The sequence below is a fragment of the Peromyscus californicus genome, unplaced genomic scaffold (assembly GCF_007827085.1).
Source record: "Peromyscus californicus insignis strain IS unplaced genomic scaffold, ASM782708v3 Scaffold_4__1_contigs__length_199733344, whole genome shotgun sequence".
Classification (NCBI taxonomy): Eukaryota; Metazoa; Chordata; class Mammalia; order Rodentia; family Cricetidae; genus Peromyscus; species Peromyscus californicus.
This window is the reverse complement of record NW_026294562.1, coordinates 100,604,066-100,622,656: the sequence shown is the minus strand read 5'-3', so window position 1 is coordinate 100,622,656 and position 18,591 is coordinate 100,604,066. Positions and strand designations below refer to the sequence as shown.

The following is an 18,591-nucleotide window of genomic DNA, read 5'->3' as shown; positions in this document are numbered from 1 at the left end:
TTTATTTTTATCTTTATATGTATGGGTGTTTTGCCTGCATGTATGTCTGTATGTGCCTGGTGCTCATATAGGCCAGAAAAGGGTATTGGATCCCCTGGAACTGAGCTAACAACTTAAGAGTTTTAAGCTGTCATATGGATGATGGGAATTGAACTTGAGTCCTCTGGAACTGCTAAGCCAGATCTCCATCTCCGTGGTTTTTGTCTTTTAAATGCTAGGCTTAGAAGTTAGAGATAAACATCTTTTGGAAACCTTGTAAAACATTTCCCTTCATGCTCTAGGTGGGAGGCAGGTACATAAAAACTTGTAAGCCTGATAAGGGGACCAAGTGTAGATATGCCAAGTATCTCACAAAATGAGAGTTCTTCATGTCTCATGAAGAGGTCAGCTCCTGCTATTAGGACTCTGTGCCATAGTTCTAGGCAAGTTCTTTTCTGACTGTAAAACTTGGGTGGGATTCTTCATGTTCAGATTCATGAAGGCAAGATGTTGAGAATGAGAGTCTAGAAATGTAAGAAAGCTCTCTGGGCCAGATGCAGGTTTGCAGGTTCAACTTGTGGGCCATTGAAGCTGCAGGTGGACAGAGCAAAGAGGCTCTATCACATCTCTGGGAAGAGGGAGAAGTAGGGTGATTAGAGGTAGTGAAGTCCTGAGAAAGTGCTCATTGGAACCAAGGGAGGAGAGTGTTCTACACCTTGGTGATGTAAAAGCTAGGTGTGGAGGTGTTCCCAGAGCTGGTGACATCAGTACAAGCTGTAGAGGCCTGTGGGCAGATTTGGTGGTGAGCTCTCAGGATGCCTCTGCAATCCTGACATTAGGACTTGTTCCAGTTTCTGAGGATGAGAGGAATTTCTGTAGCTAGAGTTTTCCTTCCTGGCCCACAGTCAGGACAAATCTCTGACACCCGCCAGTCCCACAGCTGCTCAGACTCAACCAAGTAAACACAGAGACTTATATTGCTTACAAACTGTATGGCCGTGGCAGGCTTCTTGCTAACTGTTCTTATATCTTAAATTAGTCCATTTCTATAAATCTATACCTTGCCATGTGGCTCGTGGCTTACCGGCGTCTTCACATGCTGCTTGTCATGGTGGCAGCTGGCAGTGTCTCCTCCCACCTTCCTGTTCTCTCAATTCTCCTCTCTGTTAGTCCTGCCTATACTTCCTGCCTGGCCACTGGCCAATCAGTGTTTTATTTATTGACCCATCAGAGCAACAGATTTGACATACAGACCATCCCACAGCAAATTTCCTCACTCCATCATGCTCTTTTGAGTACTTTGTTCTGAGAAAGCGGAAGCCAGACACTTGGTTTTAAAGACCTTGACCTTGCGGGTCAGGTTCTTTCTCGTAATTGCCTCTTCAGTTTATATATGTCTACAGATTCACACCTGTTACATGAAAGTGAAAATCTGTTCACCCCCTACTAACTGTTGTTGGTTTGTTTGTCTGCTTCTTATCCCTAGTTCCTTACACCTATTCCAGTACTGTCTCTGAAGAGCTTTCTCCACCCAGCCACCAGGCCAAGAGGAAGATTCGCTTCTTAGAAATACAGAGGATTGCTTCATCTTCCAGTGAGAACAAGTATGTCCTGGGCCTCTCCCTGGCATGGTGTCTCCATGCCCATTTAGTCAGTCCTTGGATACTGGAGGCTAAGCTGTTTGCCATCCCTTTATACCATTAGAAAGTACTTTGAGGGTGCTGTTTATTTGGGTTCTGTCAGGAATTTGTCCTCCCTCAAAAGCAGTTTCCTGACGGATGGTGGTGGTGGCGCACGCCTTTAATCCCAGCACTCGGGAGGCAGAGGCAGGTGGATCTCTGTGAGTTTGAGGCCAGCTTGGTTTACAAATCAAGTTCCAGGACAGCCATGGTGGCTGTTAGCACAGAGAAACCTTGTCTTGAAAAACCAAAACAAATTAATAAATAAAATAAAAAGCAGTTTTCTGTTTATGGAAATCCCTTCTTCCTTCAAAAATACATGTTTCCAATTCTTCAGCCAAGAAATTAAGACATGGAGGAGGGAGAAGAAAAGTTTCTCTGGGTCATGACTTGAGACATGAGGTAGCTTGGCAGATAGAACCCAGGCACATTGGGCTCCCAAACTAGTGTTGAATATGGTCACTGGTGCTGTCCCATCCCTGGTTGCTGCTGGTAACTTCAGACCTTAGGCTCTTAGCCTGTTATCTTTGCCGCCTCTTTCCTTAGCTTCCTCGCAGGTTCTCCATCCTCCCCTATGGGTGACATCCTGCAGACCCCACAGTTCCAGATGAGACGGTTGAAGAAACAGCTGGCAGATGAGAGGAACAACAGGGACGAGCTGGAGTTGGAGCTATCTGAGAGCCTCAAGCTCCTCACTGAGAAGGGTAGGTTCCTGACAGAATATGTGGGGACTGGTAATGGGGGGCATTGGGATTTGCATCCAGGGAAGCCCTGGTGACAGCTTTGCCTACCATCTTGTCGCTTCTGCTGACAGTGGGGCTTTCAGGCTCAGTCCTGGCACAGGTGTCAGGCTGGCCTGCTGGACACTGGGTTCTGTTCCTGTACCATGTCCCTTTTCTGTGGAATGGATACTGTGTGCCTCCTTTGCTCTTTTCCTGTCCCCTGGTTCTTTGCTGACTCTCGTCTCCTCTCCTGCCCTGGGCAGATGCACAGATAGCCATGATGCAGCAGCGCATTGACCACCTGGCTTTGCTGAACGAGAAGCAGGCAGCCAGCTCTCAAGAATCCGGAGAGCTTGAGGAGCTCCGTGGCAAGAATGAGAGGTATGATTCTTCTGCCCTCCCAACATCCAGTCCCTGCTGCCCAGTTAGGGGCCCCAGCATTCTGACTGCTCGTCTTCTGGCAGCCTTACCGTGCGGCTGCATGAGACTCTGAAGCGGTGTCAGAACCTGAAGACAGAGAAGAACCAGATGGATCGAAAGATTAGCCAACTTTCTGAGGAGAATGGGGATCTTTCCTTTAAGGTGAGTAAGGCCGGCTGTGCATAGAGTCCCCTTAGGGCTAAGGTGGTGTTGGTTGTTTTTTTTTTCTTTTTCTTTCTTTCTTTCTTTCTTTTTTTTTTTTTTTGGTTTTTCGAGACAGGGTTTCTCTGTGTAGCTTTGCGCCTTTCCTGGAACTCACTTGGTAACCCAGGCTGGCCTCGAACTCACAGAGATCCGCCTGCCTCTGCCTCCCAAGTGCTGGGATTAAAGGTGTGCACCACCACCGCCTGTTAGTTGTTTTTTACTCTTTACTCTTTGAGGGGCCCGCCACCCAGGTCCCAAATAAATCACACATGGAGGCTTATTCTTAATTATAAATACCCGGCCTGAGGTTGGCTTGTTTTTTACCAGCTTTTCTTAACTTTAAATTATCCCATCTACCTTTTGCTCTGGGCTTTTTCCTTTTCTTTCCTTCTTTCTCTGTATCTGAATGTGTAGCTGGGTGGGCTGGTCCCTGAAGTCCTCCTCCTTCCTCTCTCATTCCTTGATCTTTCTTCCTTTTCTCCCAGATTTCTCCTTTTTATCCTCTCTGCCTTCCAGCCTGCCTATCCTTTCTTCTGCCTCATTATTGGCCGTTCAGCTCTTTATTAGACCATCAGGTGTTTTACACAAGCAAAATAACAGCTTCACAGAGTTAAACAAATGCAACATTAAAAAAAATGCAGCAAAATAAAAATTTGCATCATTAAACAAATGTTCCACAACATAAACAAATGTAACACACCTTAAAATAATATTCTACAACACTGAGGTGGTCAGAAGTTTCCCCAAGAATGTTGAGAAGACTGCCCAGAACCTGGCTTAGGATTTAGTCCTTCCCTAGACCTACCTGCATGCTTAGTTTCTTTCCTTATTATTGGCTCCTGCAAGGGTGCTCAAGCAGCCCTAAATGTTGATTTATGGTTCTGAATGGGAGATCTAATTGGCTGTGACTGGATTGAAGGTGGGGAAGGATCTTTGGAGGCCCCAGGGTCTGGGCTTGAAGCAGTAGTTGGAGAGGGGTGCCAGCTTTCATCCTGCTCATGTCTCAGGTGCGCGAGTTTTCCAGCCACTTGCAGCAACTGCAGGGTGCATTCAACGACCTGATAGAGGAGCACAACAAGGCTTCTCAGGAGTGGGCAGAGAAGCAGGCTCATCTGGAAAAGGAGCTCAGCACAGCCCTCCAGGATAAGGTAACCCTTGGCTGGGGAGCTGGCCACAACTGTATACATATAGTCCATCACTTTGCAGAGTCCTGGAGTGATGAGTTGCCTTGCCAGCGTTTTGTAATTTGTTGTAATAGGCTGAGTGCAGTATACCTGTGAACTCTGTGATGTGCAAAGTGTGGGGCCTGGAAAAATTAATCAGTCTCTAAGGGGAATGATGCCCTGGTAATAACTATTGTGAGATTAAAGGGTGACTCATAAGCTCTTAGTGAATTTGTTGTGAATTCATGTTGGGTATTCTTTGCTGAAATGCTTGATATCATAAGTGTTTCAGAGGTAGGTCTTCTCGTTTTGGAATATTTGCATAGACTTTATAAGTTGCTCGCCCCTTAATCCAAAATCTAAATCACTCTAAAATAGGATTTTTTTTTTTTTTTAAGCAGCCTAGCTCTGTAGCCCGAGCTGACTTTGGACTGTCCTCCAGTCTTTGTATCCTGTGTGCCAGAGTTACAAGCTTCTGCCACAGTGCTTTGTTCAAAATCCAGAGCTTTTTTTTCAGCATCTTTTATTATTATTATTATTTTTTATTTTTCGAGACAAGATTTCTCTGTGTAGCTTTTGAAGCCTATCCTGGAACTTGCTCTGTAGACCAGGCCTGCCTCTACCCCCGAGTACTAGGACTAAAGATGTGTGCCAACAGTTCCTGGCTTTTTTTTTTAGCATCTTGTTGGAGCTCAGAAAGTTTTGAATTTGGGATCATGTTGCATTCCAGATTTCAGATTAGGGATGCTCAATCTGCGATATGGTTGCTGTCATTAAGAGCCCTGCTCTGCCACTAGCTAACTATGTAGCTCTTGGGCATAGCTCTTAGAATCTGTGAAGCAGGAGCTTCCTTTGTGAAAGAAACAGTAATAGCTCCCTCCCAGACTTGTGGGTGGATTAGCAGTTCAGAGAGAGATATCCATCATGTTGCTATGTACCCACAATTGAGGGGAAGTAGATGTGTGGCTGGGTCAGATGAGGCTCAGCTGGTGTAGATGCCTGGGCCATTTTTTAAGCATTTGGGTAGTATGTGAGTCAAGGTTTGTCTGAGGAAGGCTACGTGGCAAGGAGATTGAAAGTAAGTTTTGCACATTTTGACTTAATTCATCCACGGAATTGAGAGCAGAAAGTCAGGTTCTCAGGAAGTCCAGACCCAAGGTTTCTTTCTTTCTTTCTTTCTTTTTTTTTTTTAAAGATTTATTTATTTATTATGTATACAGCGTTCTGCCTGCATGTATGTCTGCAGGCCAGAAGAGGGCACCAGATCTCATTGCAGATGGTTGTGAGCCACCATGTGGTTGCTGGGAATTGAACTCAGGACCTCTGGAAGAGCAGTCGGTGCTCTTAACCTCTGAGCCATCTCCCCAGCCCAGGTTTCTTTTTTTGTTGATGATGTTTTGAGACAGGGTCTTGGAGCCCAGGTTGGTCTTTCAACTCTTGATCCTCGTGTCTCAGTCTCTTGAGTTTTGGGGAGCCATCATTTCCACCTCAGACGTATGGTTTCTGAGAGGTTTTCTTCTGAGTCAGGGCAAAGAGAGATCTAGGTAACAAGATGATCAAGTCTCACACTTTCTTGCTGAGTGCGAGGTGAGGGCCTGTGTGGTAATCAGGTGACTGACTGTTCCACTTCTCTGTTTACATGAGTCTCTTGTTTACTCCAAGAAATGTCTTGAAGAGAAGAATGAAATCCTTCAGGGAAAGCTTTCCCAGCTGGAAGAACGAGCAACTCAACTGTGGGAGAGCCCAGCCAAGGAGAAGGGTGAGGTGCTGGGTGATGCCTTGCAGGTAGGAATAGACAGAAGCAGCCAGTAAGGCAATTTGATGGAGTTGGTTCTTGGTGTTCCATTGATCCCCATTTGTCTCTTTATCCCAACAGCTGGAAACCCTGAAGCAAGAGGCAGCCAAACTTGCTGCAGACAACACCCAGCTCCAAGCCCGAGTAGAGACACTGGTGAGTGAACGGGGCCAACAGGAAGCCCAGCAGCTGGCTGAGCGGGGCCACTTTGAAGAAGAAAAGCAGCAGCTGGCCACCTTGATTGCTGACCTGCAGAGCTCCATTTCCAACCTCACCCAGGCCAAGGAGGAGCTGGAGCAGGCCTCCCAGGTTCAGGGGGCTCAGCTGACTGCCCAGGTGGCCTCTCTGACAGCACTCAATACCACCCTGCAGCAGCAGAAGGATCAAGAACTGGCCAGTCTGAAAGAACAGGCCCAAAAGGAACAGGCTCAGATGGTCCAGACCTTGCAAGAACAAGAACAGGCCGCCCAGGGCCTCCGCCAGCAGGTGGAGCAGCTGAGCAGCAGCCTGAAGCTGAAGGAACAGCAATTGGAAGAGGCAGCCAAGGAACAGGAGGCAGCCAGGCAGGATCACGCCCAGCAACTGGCCACTGCTGCCGAGGCTCGAGAGGCCTCTCTAAGGGAACGGGATACTGCTCGCCAGCAGCTGGAAACATTGGAGAAGGAGAAGGCTGCCAAGCTAGAGAGTCTGCAGCAGCAACTTGAGGCTGCCAATGAAGCTAGGGATAGTGCACAGACCTCGGTCACACAGGTCCAGCGGGAAAAGGCAGAGCTGAGCCAAAAGGTAGGAGAACTCCATGCCAGCATTGAAGCTGCCCACCAGGAACAACGTCAGGCCCAAGCTCATGTGACAGAGCTAGAGGCCCAGCTGAAGGCTGAGCAGCAAAAAACAACTGAGAGAGAAAAAGTGATCCAGGAGAAGGTCCAGCTCCAGGAGCAGCTCCAGGCCCTTGAGGAGACTTTGAAGATTACCAAAGGCAGCCTTGAAGAGGAGAAGCGCAGGGCTGCAGATGCCCTGCAGGAGCAGCAGCGCCGTGTTGCTGAGATGGAGACAGAGTCCCGAAGCCTGATGGAGCAGCGTGAGCAGGAACAGAAGGAGTTAGAACAAGAGAAGGCTGGAAGAAAGGGGCTGGAGGCCCAGTTACAGCAGCTTGAAGAGACTCATCAGGCTGAGACTGAAGCCTTGCGCCGTGAGCTGGCAGAGGCCACGGCCTCCCAGCAGAGAGCCCAGAGTGAGACTGAGCAGCTCGTCAGGGAGGCTGAGAGCTGGCAGAAGCGGTTTGAAGCTCGACAGCAAGAGGAGGCGAGATACAGTGCCCTGTTCCAGGAACAGCTGATGGCTTTGAAGGGGGACTGTGAGAAGGCTGACCAAGAGGCCCAGGAGGAGGCAGGAGAGGTCCACAGTGAGGGCCAGATAGGCCAGCAGCAGAGTCAGCTAGCCCAGCTTCATGCCAGCTTAGCCAGAGCCCTTCAGCAGGTTCAGGAGAAAGGAGCCAGGGCCCAGAAGCTGGCAGATGGTCTCTCAACTCTACAGGAGAAGATGGCTGCCACTAACAAGGAGGTGGCCTGCCTGAAGACCTTGGTGCTCAAAGCAGGTGAGCAGCAGGAAATGGCCTCACTTGAGTTACTCAAAGAGCCCCCAGGGGCTGGAAACAGAGAGTCCGACAGGCAGGAAGAACAGCGGGGATGGCCGTTTTCCAGCACACAAGCAGCACTGAAGGCTATGGAGCGGGAAGCTGAGCAAATGGGCAGTGACCTTGGTAGGCTGAGGACAGCACTGATGAAGAGCCAGGGGCAGCAGCAAGAAGAACGTGGGCAGCAGGAGAGGGAGGTAGCGCAACTGACCCAGGAGCGGGGCCAGGCCCAAGCTGACCTGGCTCAGGAGAAGGCAGCCAAGGCAGAGCTTGAGATGCGGCTGCAGAATACCCTCAACGAGCAGCGTGTAGAGTTTGCTGCCCTGCAAGAGGCACTGGCTCATGCCCTGACGGAAAAGGAAGGCAAAGACCAGGAGCTTGCCAAACTTCGTGAGCAAGAGGCAGCTCAAAGAACAGAGCTGAAGGAGCTTCAGCAGACTTTGGAACAGCTGAAAACACAGTTAGTCAAGAAAGAAAAAGAGCACCCTGCAGGAGGTACTGGTGCAGAAGGTACTTCTGGCCCAGGAGCCCAGTTGGAGACAGCTAAAAAGACAGAGGAACCAGGCCCTGAGCTGGAGGCTCTTCGGGCAGAGGTCAGCAAGCTAGAACAGCGGTGGCAGCAGCAGCAGCAGCAGGTCGAAGACCTGACACACAGCCTGGAGTCGGAGCGTGCTTCCCGGGCTGAGCGGGACAAAGCCCTGGAGACACTGCAGGGCCAGTTAGAGGAGAAGGCTCGGGAGCTAGGGCACAGTCGAGCCGCCTCCGCCTCAGCTCAGAGAGAGTTGACAGCCCTCCGTGCCAAAGCCCAGGACCATAGCAAAGCTGAGGAAGAGTGGAAGGCCCAGGTAGCCCGTGGCCAGCAGGAGGCTGAGAGAAAAAGCAGTCTTATCAGCAGCCTGGAAGAGGAGGTGTCCATCCTGAACCGCCAAGTCCTAGAGAAGGAGGGGGAGAGCAAAGAATTGAAGCGCCTGGTTGTAGCTGAATCAGAGAAGAGCCAGAAGCTGGAAGAGAGGCTGCGCCTGCTGCAGGTAGAAACAGCCAGCAGCAGTGCCAGAGCCGCGGAACGCAGCTCAGCTCTGCGAGAGGAGGTCCAGAGCCTCCGGGAGGAGGTCGAGAAACAGCGCGCAATCTCGGAGAACTTGCGACAGGAGCTGACCTCACAGGCAGAGCGAGCTGAGGAACTGGGCCAGGAGTTGAAGGCCTGGCAGGAGAAGTTCTTCCAAAAGGAGCAAGCGCTCTCTGCCCTGCAGCTGGAGCACACCAGCACACAGGCCCTGGTGAGCGAGCTGCTGCCTGCCAAGCACCTTTGTCAGCAGCTGCAAGCTGAGCAGGCCGCTGCTGAGAAGCGCCACCGGGAGGAGATAGAGCAGAGCAAGCAGGCAGCTGGTGGGCTTCGGGCAGAGCTAATGCGGGCACAGCGGGAGCTTGGGGAGCTAGGGCCTTTGAGGCAGAAAGTGGTTGAGCAGGAGCGAGCAGCCCAGCAGCTTCGGGCAGAAAAGGCCAGCTATGCAGAACAGCTGAGCATGCTGAAGAAGGCTCATGGCCTGTTGGCAGAGGAGAACCGGGGGCTGGGAGAGCGGGCCAACCTTGGCCGGCAGTTTCTGGAAGTAGAGCTAGATCAAGCCCGGGAGAAGTATGTCCAGGAGTTGGCAGCTGTGCGTACTGATGCTGAGACCCATCTGGCTGAAATGCGGCAAGAAGCACAGAGTACTACCCGGGAACTGGAGGTGATGACTGCCAAGTACGAAGGTGCCAAGGTGAAGGTCCTAGAGGAAAGGCAGAGGTTCCAAGAAGAGCGGCAGAAACTCATTGCCCAGGTAAGGTGTCCATCCTATCTATGTCTGCTACATTCTGTAGCCCTCCCTCCCTCCCTACCCCAGCTCTAAACTGCAGTAGCCTGCCTGCCTTCATTCACTGAGTAGCATAAAAAGAAAGTGACTAATAGACTTCAAAGTTTGTCCTAAAGAGAATGTTAATGATAGCCTATAGTGGTGCATGCCTGTAATCCCAGCTCTCGGGAGGCTGAGACAGGAGGAGGTCACTTTGGGTTGCATAGTCAGACCCTGTTTGAACTCCCACAGCCCTTCCCCAACCATCCCCCCCACCCCCCATTAAAAAACAACAACAACAAAGAAAATATCTATGGCCTCCTTTTCCTTGAAAGCTGATTCTGAAGAGTCAGGTTGAAGCAGGCAAACTGGCTTTTATTTGTTTGATGTTTTAAAACAGGGTCTAATGTAACTCAGGTTAGCCTTGAATTCACTATAGTTAAAGATCACCTGGAACTCTTAATTTTCCAGCCTTCACCTCCTAAGTGTTATGAGAACAGGCATACTAGGTCCTGTTACTTGGCCCCACCTGGCTTTCTCTGTCTCTGTCTCCATACTGTAGTCTCTGGGAGAAGTGTCCGAGCCCACTGAGGTCAGTCTGGTAGCGGCCTCATCTCACTGTCTCCATTGCTTCTCCCCCATGCACAGGTGGAGCAACTAGAGGTATTTCAAAGAGAGCAGACTAAGCAGGTAATGCCTGGGGTTCTCGATAGATGCTGGCTGCTTAAGCGGTGACCAGTCTTGGTGCATGACCCCGGCTGCAGCTTGCTCCGCCAGCTCCTGTTGTGAACTGTTTGTGAAAGGGCAGGGTCGAGCCCTGGAATCCAGGCCCAGGCTGCCCAGGAGTGCAGTGTTGTAGGCCCTCTCTTGGGCCTCATCCTACCCATCCCAGGTCGGCCTCTTCCTTTCTGCGCTTTCCTTTACCTATCACAGACAAGGGGGAGCACAGTTTCATCTTTCCCATACCTGCACTGGTAACAAAGTCAGTCCTTGTGACTCAGAAACCTCCAAAGTCCTGTTTTGAGTTAGGGATAGTAATCCAAGAGGAAGAACAGATTGATATGGCCTTGTTTAGTTATTGTCCTTCTTTCCCACAGAGTCTGGATTTATCCAAGGTATGAAGGTGATAAATGAGGCAGCCCTTGGAGGATAAGGAACATGATGAGCTCAGATACTCACTCAGCATTCTCTGGCGCCTTATCCCAGAGTCTCATGCAAATAGAGCTTTCTGGAACAGAAAACTAAGATTGAGAGAAGTAGAAGGGGTCTTCCCTAGATGGGCCATGTGCTCTGCCTACCTTCCTCCCTCCTCCCTAGTTAGTAGGCTGCAGAGCTGATATTTAGTGAGAACACTTCATCCACTCCCAAATCCAGTCACGTTCTAAGGAAATGGGACAATCATATTGGAAAGCAAGCAGTTTGCAATGGAGCCTTTTGCCTCTTCCTCTGCTGCCTGTTCATGCCTAAGCTCCCAGAATGCCTGGAGGAAGCAGGGGTGCTTGTGTCTGTTAGGATCTCTCTTCTTCTCCTAACCCCCTTTGCTGTTCCCCTTTGTGATAGTTGGGGGAGGGGCTTGGGTGTGTGTGCTGCCCCTGTTCTTGTCTTTCAGTATTCTATTCTCCCAATGCTAACCACAGCGATTATGTTGCTAGCGTGTCTCTAACAGCCCTTGGAGATTGGAAACAGGTCTGGGAGCTTTGCTTTGGCAGTTTTTGGGGAGGAGGGAGGAATGAATGTACTTTGACAGTGTTTGTTAGAGCACCAGAATGTCTTGTTGTTGTTTTTTTCTGTTTATTTTTATCCTATGTGTATGAGTGTGTGTGTGTGTGTGTCTACGCGTGTGTTATATGCATGCTTGGTGCCTGCAGAGACCAGAAGAGGGGGTCAGATCTCCTGGAACTGGAGTAATAGTCCATTATGAGCTGGCATGTGGGAGCTGGGAAGCAAACCTGGGTCTTCCACAAGAACTGAAGTGCTCATAACTACTTAGCCATCTCTCCAACCCCGTAAGCTGCTCTGTTCTTGCCTCCAACTTTTCTAGGTTAGGTTTGGAAAACTGTAGTGGGGATATGGAGAGGTGGTGACTCTGAAGAGTCAGCTCTTGATTCTGGTGGTTGGAGACTAGGAATGAGTTTAGGCAGGTGGCCCTGGCAACATCTATTTGGGGCCACCTCATGCCCTGACAACCTTTGGGCAGCAGGCTTCCACCTATGTAGAAGTCGGAGAAAGGGCCTGAGGATAATGGTCTGGGGAAACCCCCTGGTTAGTCTAGACATCCAGTGTTTTAGTCAGGGATCTTTAGAGGAATAAACTGATAGGATGAATATATATTAAAAGGAGATTAAAGAGTAGCTTACAGGCTGTGGTCTAGCTAGTTCAACAATGGCTGTTTCCTGATGGAAGGGCAAAGAATGTGGTAGTTGTTGAGTCCACAAGGCTGGATGTTTCAGCTCTTTTTTGGTCTGTATTGGAGTCCCAAAGAAGTAGGTTCTTTTATCAACAGAGAAATGTCTCAGCAGCAGGCAGCAGGATAGATAAACTTACCAGCAGGATTGAGGGCAATCAGGCAAAGAGCAAGAGCTTCATTCTTTTTTTTTCCTTTTATGTGGGATGCCACCAGAAGGTCTGGCCCAGATTTAGGGTGGGTTTTCCCATCTCAGATGCCCCAATCAAGAAAAACCCCTCATAGACATGCCTGGCTGCTTGGATTTTATTTGATTGCAGATGTGGTCAAGTTGAAAACCAAGATTAGCCATTTACATACAAGTCCACCTCTTGTCAGCTTGACCCATGATCATATCACCTTATGCTATTCTTAATTTCCAAATGAAAATAAGTCATAATTATGCCTCACAGGCTATAACTATCCCATATATAACTGCAAACACATTATATATTTTAGAATAGATGAAAGTGTCCCTTGAGGGACATTCTTTTAGTGACTCATAACTTAAATATAACCACTGATATCTCATTTGATGCTACATCCCATGATAAACTAAGGAAAGAAAAGACATCTGTTTAAAATGTGTTTATACGTACACAAACACAGTTTTAACAAGGTAGAAAAGAAACACTCCTATCAGTTATAATCCTCGTTTTTACATCTGGTCATGTGGCCTTAATGTGTCTCAACCTGTAGGTCGTGACTCCTTTGGGGGTCTAACTACCCTTTCACAGGGGTTGCATATCAGATATCCTGCATATAAGATATTTACAATTTATAACAATAGCAAAATTACAGTTATGAAGTAGCAACAAAAATAGTTTTAAGGTTGGTGTCACCACAACATGAGGACCTATATTAAAGGGTTGCAGTATTAGGAAGATTGAGAACTACTGCCTTAGCTGGTTTTCATAACTATAAACAGTATTATATATTGCACATTGATTAAAAGCATATACCGCCTTCTGGAGAGCCCTGCCCCAACCCTCCAGGCACTGTTACTGGGTCTTTAATGGTCATTCCATCATTCTGTCAGGCTGACCAGTGGGTTCCATGAACATGGGCCTGCTGTTGTACTTCTCTGGCTGCAAGTAGTTCCTTGGTCAGAAGCAATACTGTGTGGAATATGATAGAAGATAAGGCATTCTATAAGTCCATGATGGGAGTTTTGACAGAAGCATGATGTGCAGGAAAGGCAAAATCCATAACCAGAATAAGTATCTACTCCAGTAAGGACAAAGCTCAGTGTTGGTCTCTCCTCTTGGCAGATCTGGCACTTAGCAGCAGCTGTAGCCAAGTTAGCCTTGGTGATGGAAGTCTGTGTTGTTGAACCTATGCATAACCTCCAACTCTGCACTTTGGCCACTTTGTTCATGGACCCATTGGGCAATGATGGGGATGGCTGGGGAAGAGAGGCTAATTGGTCATCCTATCTATTTGATCATTGAACTCTTCCTCAGCTGAAGTTACCCTTTGATGAGTATTTACATGGGACACAGTATCTTCATGTCCTTTGCCCATTTGGAGAGATCTATCTGCACACTTCTTCCCCAGATGTCTTTCTCAGCAGTTTGCCTCTTGCTCTTTCAAAGTCCCTGACCATCCAGCCAATCAGTTGGCTATAGCCCATGAATCTGAACAGTTGCACATCTGGCCAGTTTTTCTTCTAAACAGTTTATGACCATGTCTACTGCCCAAAGTTCTGCCCATTGTGAACATTTCCCTTTACCTGGTGTTTTTCAGGGTTGTCCTAGAAAGGAGTTGTAATGCTCCAGGTCCATTTCTGGGTGCTGCCTACAAAATGTGCAGAACTGTCAGTAAACCAGGCCCTAGTCTTCTCCTCCTCAGTCAGTCAATCGTGGGACAAGCCTCATGATGCTATAGGTGAATACTTGAGAGCAGAAGGCATTGTAATGGGAGTAAAAACCATAGGCATTTGGGCAACTTCTTGATGTGTCTTGCTTGTGCCCTCAGGACCTGCTTGGGTCCGATCACATGTACACGACTTCCATTTGATAATGGGTTGCTGCTGTGCACGTCCTACTTTATGGGTTGGTTGATGAAATAATAACCCAACTCTTGATGGGCAACTCACGTTGCATGGTAACTTGAAGACTCACTGTCAGATGTTCAGTTTCCACTAAGGCACAACAGCAGGCCAAAGAACTCTCTCTCAAAGGGAGAATACTTGTCTGCAGATAACGGTAGAACCTTGCTCGAAAATCCCTCAGTGATTCACCTATGTGTTCAGACAACATCCCTGTCTGCCACTGACACTTTGAGAACCACTGGTTCTGTTGGATCATAGGGTCCAAGTGGTAAACAGCCTGCACAGCAGCCTGGACCTGTTGAAGAGCCTTCTCATGTTGTAGGACTCACTCAGAGCTATCAGCTTTCCAAGTCATTTGGGATTTGGGCAGAAGTAACACCCAAGTGAAGAATGTGCTGTCTGTAGAATCCAGACAGGCTCATTAAATGTTTTTGTTGCTGTCTTGATGGTGGGAGGGGCCACGTGCAGTAACTTATCCTTCACTCTAGAAGGAATATCCCTGCATGTGTCACCACTAGACTCCTAAGAAATTTCACTGAGGTAGAAGGCCCTTGAATTTTGGTTGGATTTATTATTATTACCCCATCCTCTGATGCCCATATGTGTTACCAACAAAGCTCAAAGTAGTTGCTAACCCCTACTCACTTGGTCCAGTCAGTATAATGTCCATAGAGTGGACCATGTTTTATGGAAGAGACAGATGATCAAGATCCTTTCTAACTAAGTTATGACACAGGGCTGGAGAGAGAATATATCCTTGAGATAAAACTGTAAAGGTATACTGCTGGCCTTGCCAACTGAAAGCAAATTGCTTCTTGTGGTCCTTAATGAATAGGTATTGAGAAAAAGGCATTTGCTAGATCAATAGCTGCATACCATCTACCAGGAGATGTGTTAATTTGCTCAGGTAAAGCCACCACATGTGGTACAGCAGCTACAATTGGATTACTTGATTGAAGTTTGGATAGTCAACTGCCATTCTCCATGATCCATCTGTCTTCTGCATTGGCCAGATAGAGTTAAAGGGAGATATGGTGGGATCTACCACCCCTGCATCTTTCAAGTCCTTGATGGTGGCACTAATTTCTGCAGTTTTTTCCAGTGATGTGAAACTGTATTTGGGTCACTGTTTTCCCTGGTTGAGGCAACTCTAATGGCTTCCATTTGGCCTTCCCCAACCATAATAGCCCTCACTCCACAGGTGAGAGAAGCACTGTGGGAATTCTGCCAACTTCTAAGTTATCTATCCCAATTATACGTTCTAGAACTCAAAAAAGCAAGCACAGGATGAGTTCGGGGACCCACTGTGAGTTGGACTTCTGCCCAAACTCCAGCAATCACCTGACCTCCGTTAGCCCCTACTTTAACAATGTTTCTTGGGATCTCCTGGAATCGGTATAAATTCAGTACCAGTAACCAATAGACCTCAGAAACTCTGATTGGTTTCCTTTCCCCACTGTACAGTTACCCGTGTAAAAGACCGTAGGTCCCTCTGGGGAAGGACTGAAGAAAGGCTAACAGTAAAACTTACATATTTTCTCAGGGTTCTTCCTTCAAGGGACCTGACCATCCCTTCATTCAAGGGGTTGTGTGTCTGCAAACCGACTCAAGTCTGGTTCACAGGTCAAGAATCTTGCTACAATTCAGTTTAGCCTTTCTTTCATTTGAGAATTTTTCTGCTTATTCAGATCAAACAAAAATGTAGTAGGCTTCTTATCTGTTTCATGCCTGGGAACACCATGACTGATTAGCCAGCACCAAAGTTCCATACAAGTCATGCCACCATAAAAATCTTTTGCCTGTGCCGCCTGTTAGGACAACTGTGATCTCTTTGCCTTTTCAGTTCAGTGCTGTCACTGGCCCCTTCTATCCCTTCGTCCAGTTAAACCCACAGCATTTAATTCATCCAACTGAACAGGAGGATCTCCAGCCCTAAGGTCTAGCACAAGCAAAAGAGAGATGACAAAGCTCTTCAAATGTGCTGGTGCCCCTCTCACTATTCTGCATCTCAGAAGATTAGTGAAGGGCCTGTCTTCTGGGCCTTCCCATTATGGAGGGCTAGTTTTTACACAGCATACCCACTCAAGCAGTTTCCCTGAGCTTAAAAATAATCATCAACATTAATCCAAGGGAGATCAGGCATCTCAAGCTCTATTTCAGTAGGCCATCTTTAACTGTGCAAGCTTTCATATTAAACCAGAATCTCTACTCCATGGGCCTTTATCAATAAACTCAGTCTGATTCAGTTCTGTGTTCCTTCCATCATTATCCTATACCCTTAAAATCTATTCCCACACAAATTCCCCAGACTTATACTTGAAAGAATTAGAAGTCATTTAGCTCTTTAGTGGTATAGTGTACTCCTCATGGACTGTACTTTCTGTTGACCCTCTAGGAACCTATTTAGCCTTATGTCTGGTTATTGGTGGGCCCTGAGAGACTGCAGTAGTGTCTTGCCTGGCAAGTCACTGCTGGTTTGGCAGATAATGAAGGATTAAATCTCACAGGCAAAGGCAGAGAGGACAATATTGCAGGAGGTTTTAGGGGTGGGGAGACTACTTCAGGTGAGATAAAAAGTCCTTAGCCTCAGTAGGGTCATCCCATACATCTCCATCCCAAATTACAGGGTCCCTTTCTTTAACCAATAAATACCCTTAATTTAACTGTTGACTCCTTCTGAGGCTGGGACTTGGATTTTAGTTTTAATTCTTCCAGGGCACACTTAGAGACCTTTAAACTGGTATTCACATCTGGAGCCAGAGTGAGGGCAAGCAGGCAAAGAGCAAAAGCTTCCTTCTTCTCTGTCTTTATGTGGGCTGCCACCAGAAGGCGTAGCCCAAATTTAGGGTGGGTTTTCCCACCTTAGATGATATGATCAAGAAAAACCCTCATAGATGTGCCCAGCTGCTTGGGTTTTAGTTGACTGCAGACTGATCAAGTTGACTAATACCAAGATTAGTCATTATATCCAGGGAATTCAATCTTCTTGTCTGTTCTTTTTTTCTACTCCTCAGGTGGAAGAACTGAGTAAGAAGTTGACAGAGTATGATCAAGCCAGCAAGGTGCAGCAACAGAAGCTCAAGGTGGGACGGATGGGTGACAGGCCCACCCTCTGGCTGCAAGACCGGGTGGAGGAACATCTTCTCTAAGCTCATGGGCTAGGGTGGTGTGGGGCCACAGCAGAAGCACCCTGGGGGCCATCCTGGATCTCAGAAACCTTGCCTATGCCTTCTGGGAACTCTCACAGAAAGGCCTGCTTTCTCTGTTATAGTCATCTATGCTTTTCAATTAAACAACAAAAGAAAGGTATATAGCTCAGCGGTAGAGTACCTACTTGGTGCATGGAAAACACTCTACCACTGAGCTATATATCTATGCCTTGATCAGTTTGCCTAAATGTCTGAACTCTTCATCTCTAAAACGGGGATCCAAGTTATTTCTCAGAGTGGTTTGGAGAAGTGAGTTCTGTGATTGAGTGTGCACATGCAGTCAACTCCCACTGTGCTCTCCCCACCAGGGTGTTCTCTGAGATCAGTTTCTGTTCCCTTGTACAGGGAGGGAGTGAGATACTTGGTGCCTGGTCTCATAGATGGCAGGCAGAACTGTGAGAAGTATTAGAGCCAGCAGGTGGTCAGCAGAATGTCCACAGGAGAGCCTGGGAGGGAGAATGTAATTGTTTTGTAGGCTGCGGCTGGGGGGAATATATGTGTTGGGCAGAGGGATCCTAGGTATCCCGAGAGAATATATCCCTGAAGGACTCTGGAGACTGTGGATTTGGGTGGACTAACCAGAGCTGCCTTTTTTGACTGACTTCTCAGGCTTTCCAGACTCAGGGAGGTGAGAGCCAGCAAGAGGTCCAGCGCCTCCAGGTCCAACTGAATGAGCTGCAGACCCAGCTGAGCCAGAAGGAGCAGGCAGCCGAGCATTACAAGCTACAGGTGAGGGGGGCAGGAACTGGCCTGCTCTGCCTTTCCTCCTGACCACTAGGCTCTGCGATACTACCCACCCTATCTGTCCACACAGATGGAGAAAGCCAAGACACATTATGATGCCAAGAAGCAGCAGAACCAAGAACTGCAAGAGCAGCTTCGAGACCTGGAGCAGCTGCAGAAGGAGAACAAGGAGCTTCGGGCTGAAGGTGAACGTCTGGGCCGTGAGCTGCAGCAGGCAGGGCTGAAGACCAAGGAGGCTGAACAGGCCTGCCGCCACCTTAGTGCCCAGGTGCGCAGCCTGGAGGCACAGGTAAGCATCTACTTTAACAGAGGCACCTCACCCTGTTCTGTTGGAATCCATGTCCTCCTCTCCAAGGCCAACCCTCCTCTCGACTTGTCTTTATTTTACCTCCCAGGTTGCCCATGCAGACCAGCAGCTTCGAGACTTGGGCAAATCCCAGGTGGCAACTGATGCCTTAAAGAGCCGTGAGCCTCAGAAACCCCAGCTGGACTTAAGTATTGACAGCCTGGATTTGAGCTTGGAGGAGGGAACCCCGTGCAGTGTTACCAGGTCAGGAGACCCGCCTTTCTACCCTGTGCCTGTTCGCTGAGCGAACGCTGTTCTCGTCTGTGGTTCAGGTGTGACGACAGGTGCAAGCTTGGGCACAGGAGAAGTGGAAAAGAAGTACAGCAGTTAGGAAAGCCTTGGAGAAAGCTCTCTTTTATGAGCTTTGAGAGA

General features: G+C 48.2%; 1 protein-coding gene across 5 annotated transcripts in view; it reads left to right on the top strand.

Moving 5' to 3' along the window:
• Nucleotides 1-18,591, top strand: part of Numa1 (nuclear mitotic apparatus protein 1) — an 86,571-nt gene that overhangs the window by 63,028 nt on the left and 4,952 nt on the right. For 4 of the 5 annotated variants that reach the window (XM_052761049.1, XM_052761047.1, XM_052761048.1 and 1 more), the window contains exons 8-19: nucleotides 1,466-1,583; nucleotides 2,205-2,362; nucleotides 2,644-2,761; nucleotides 2,845-2,962; nucleotides 4,012-4,152; nucleotides 5,830-5,952; nucleotides 6,044-9,412; nucleotides 10,073-10,114; nucleotides 16,935-17,003; nucleotides 17,739-17,858; nucleotides 17,944-18,162; nucleotides 18,269-18,423. In XM_052761049.1, the coding sequence (XP_052617009.1) occupies nucleotides 1,466-1,583; nucleotides 2,205-2,362; nucleotides 2,644-2,761; nucleotides 2,845-2,962; nucleotides 4,012-4,152; nucleotides 5,830-5,952; nucleotides 6,044-9,412; nucleotides 10,073-10,114; nucleotides 16,935-17,003; nucleotides 17,739-17,858; nucleotides 17,944-18,162; nucleotides 18,269-18,423 (4,750 nt within the window). The remainder of the gene's footprint in view (nucleotides 1-1,465; nucleotides 1,584-2,204; nucleotides 2,363-2,643; nucleotides 2,762-2,844; nucleotides 2,963-4,011; nucleotides 4,153-5,829; nucleotides 5,953-6,043; nucleotides 9,413-10,072; nucleotides 10,115-16,934; nucleotides 17,004-17,738; nucleotides 17,859-17,943; nucleotides 18,163-18,268; nucleotides 18,424-18,591) is intronic. The other variant, XM_052761051.1, reaches the window with a different exon arrangement.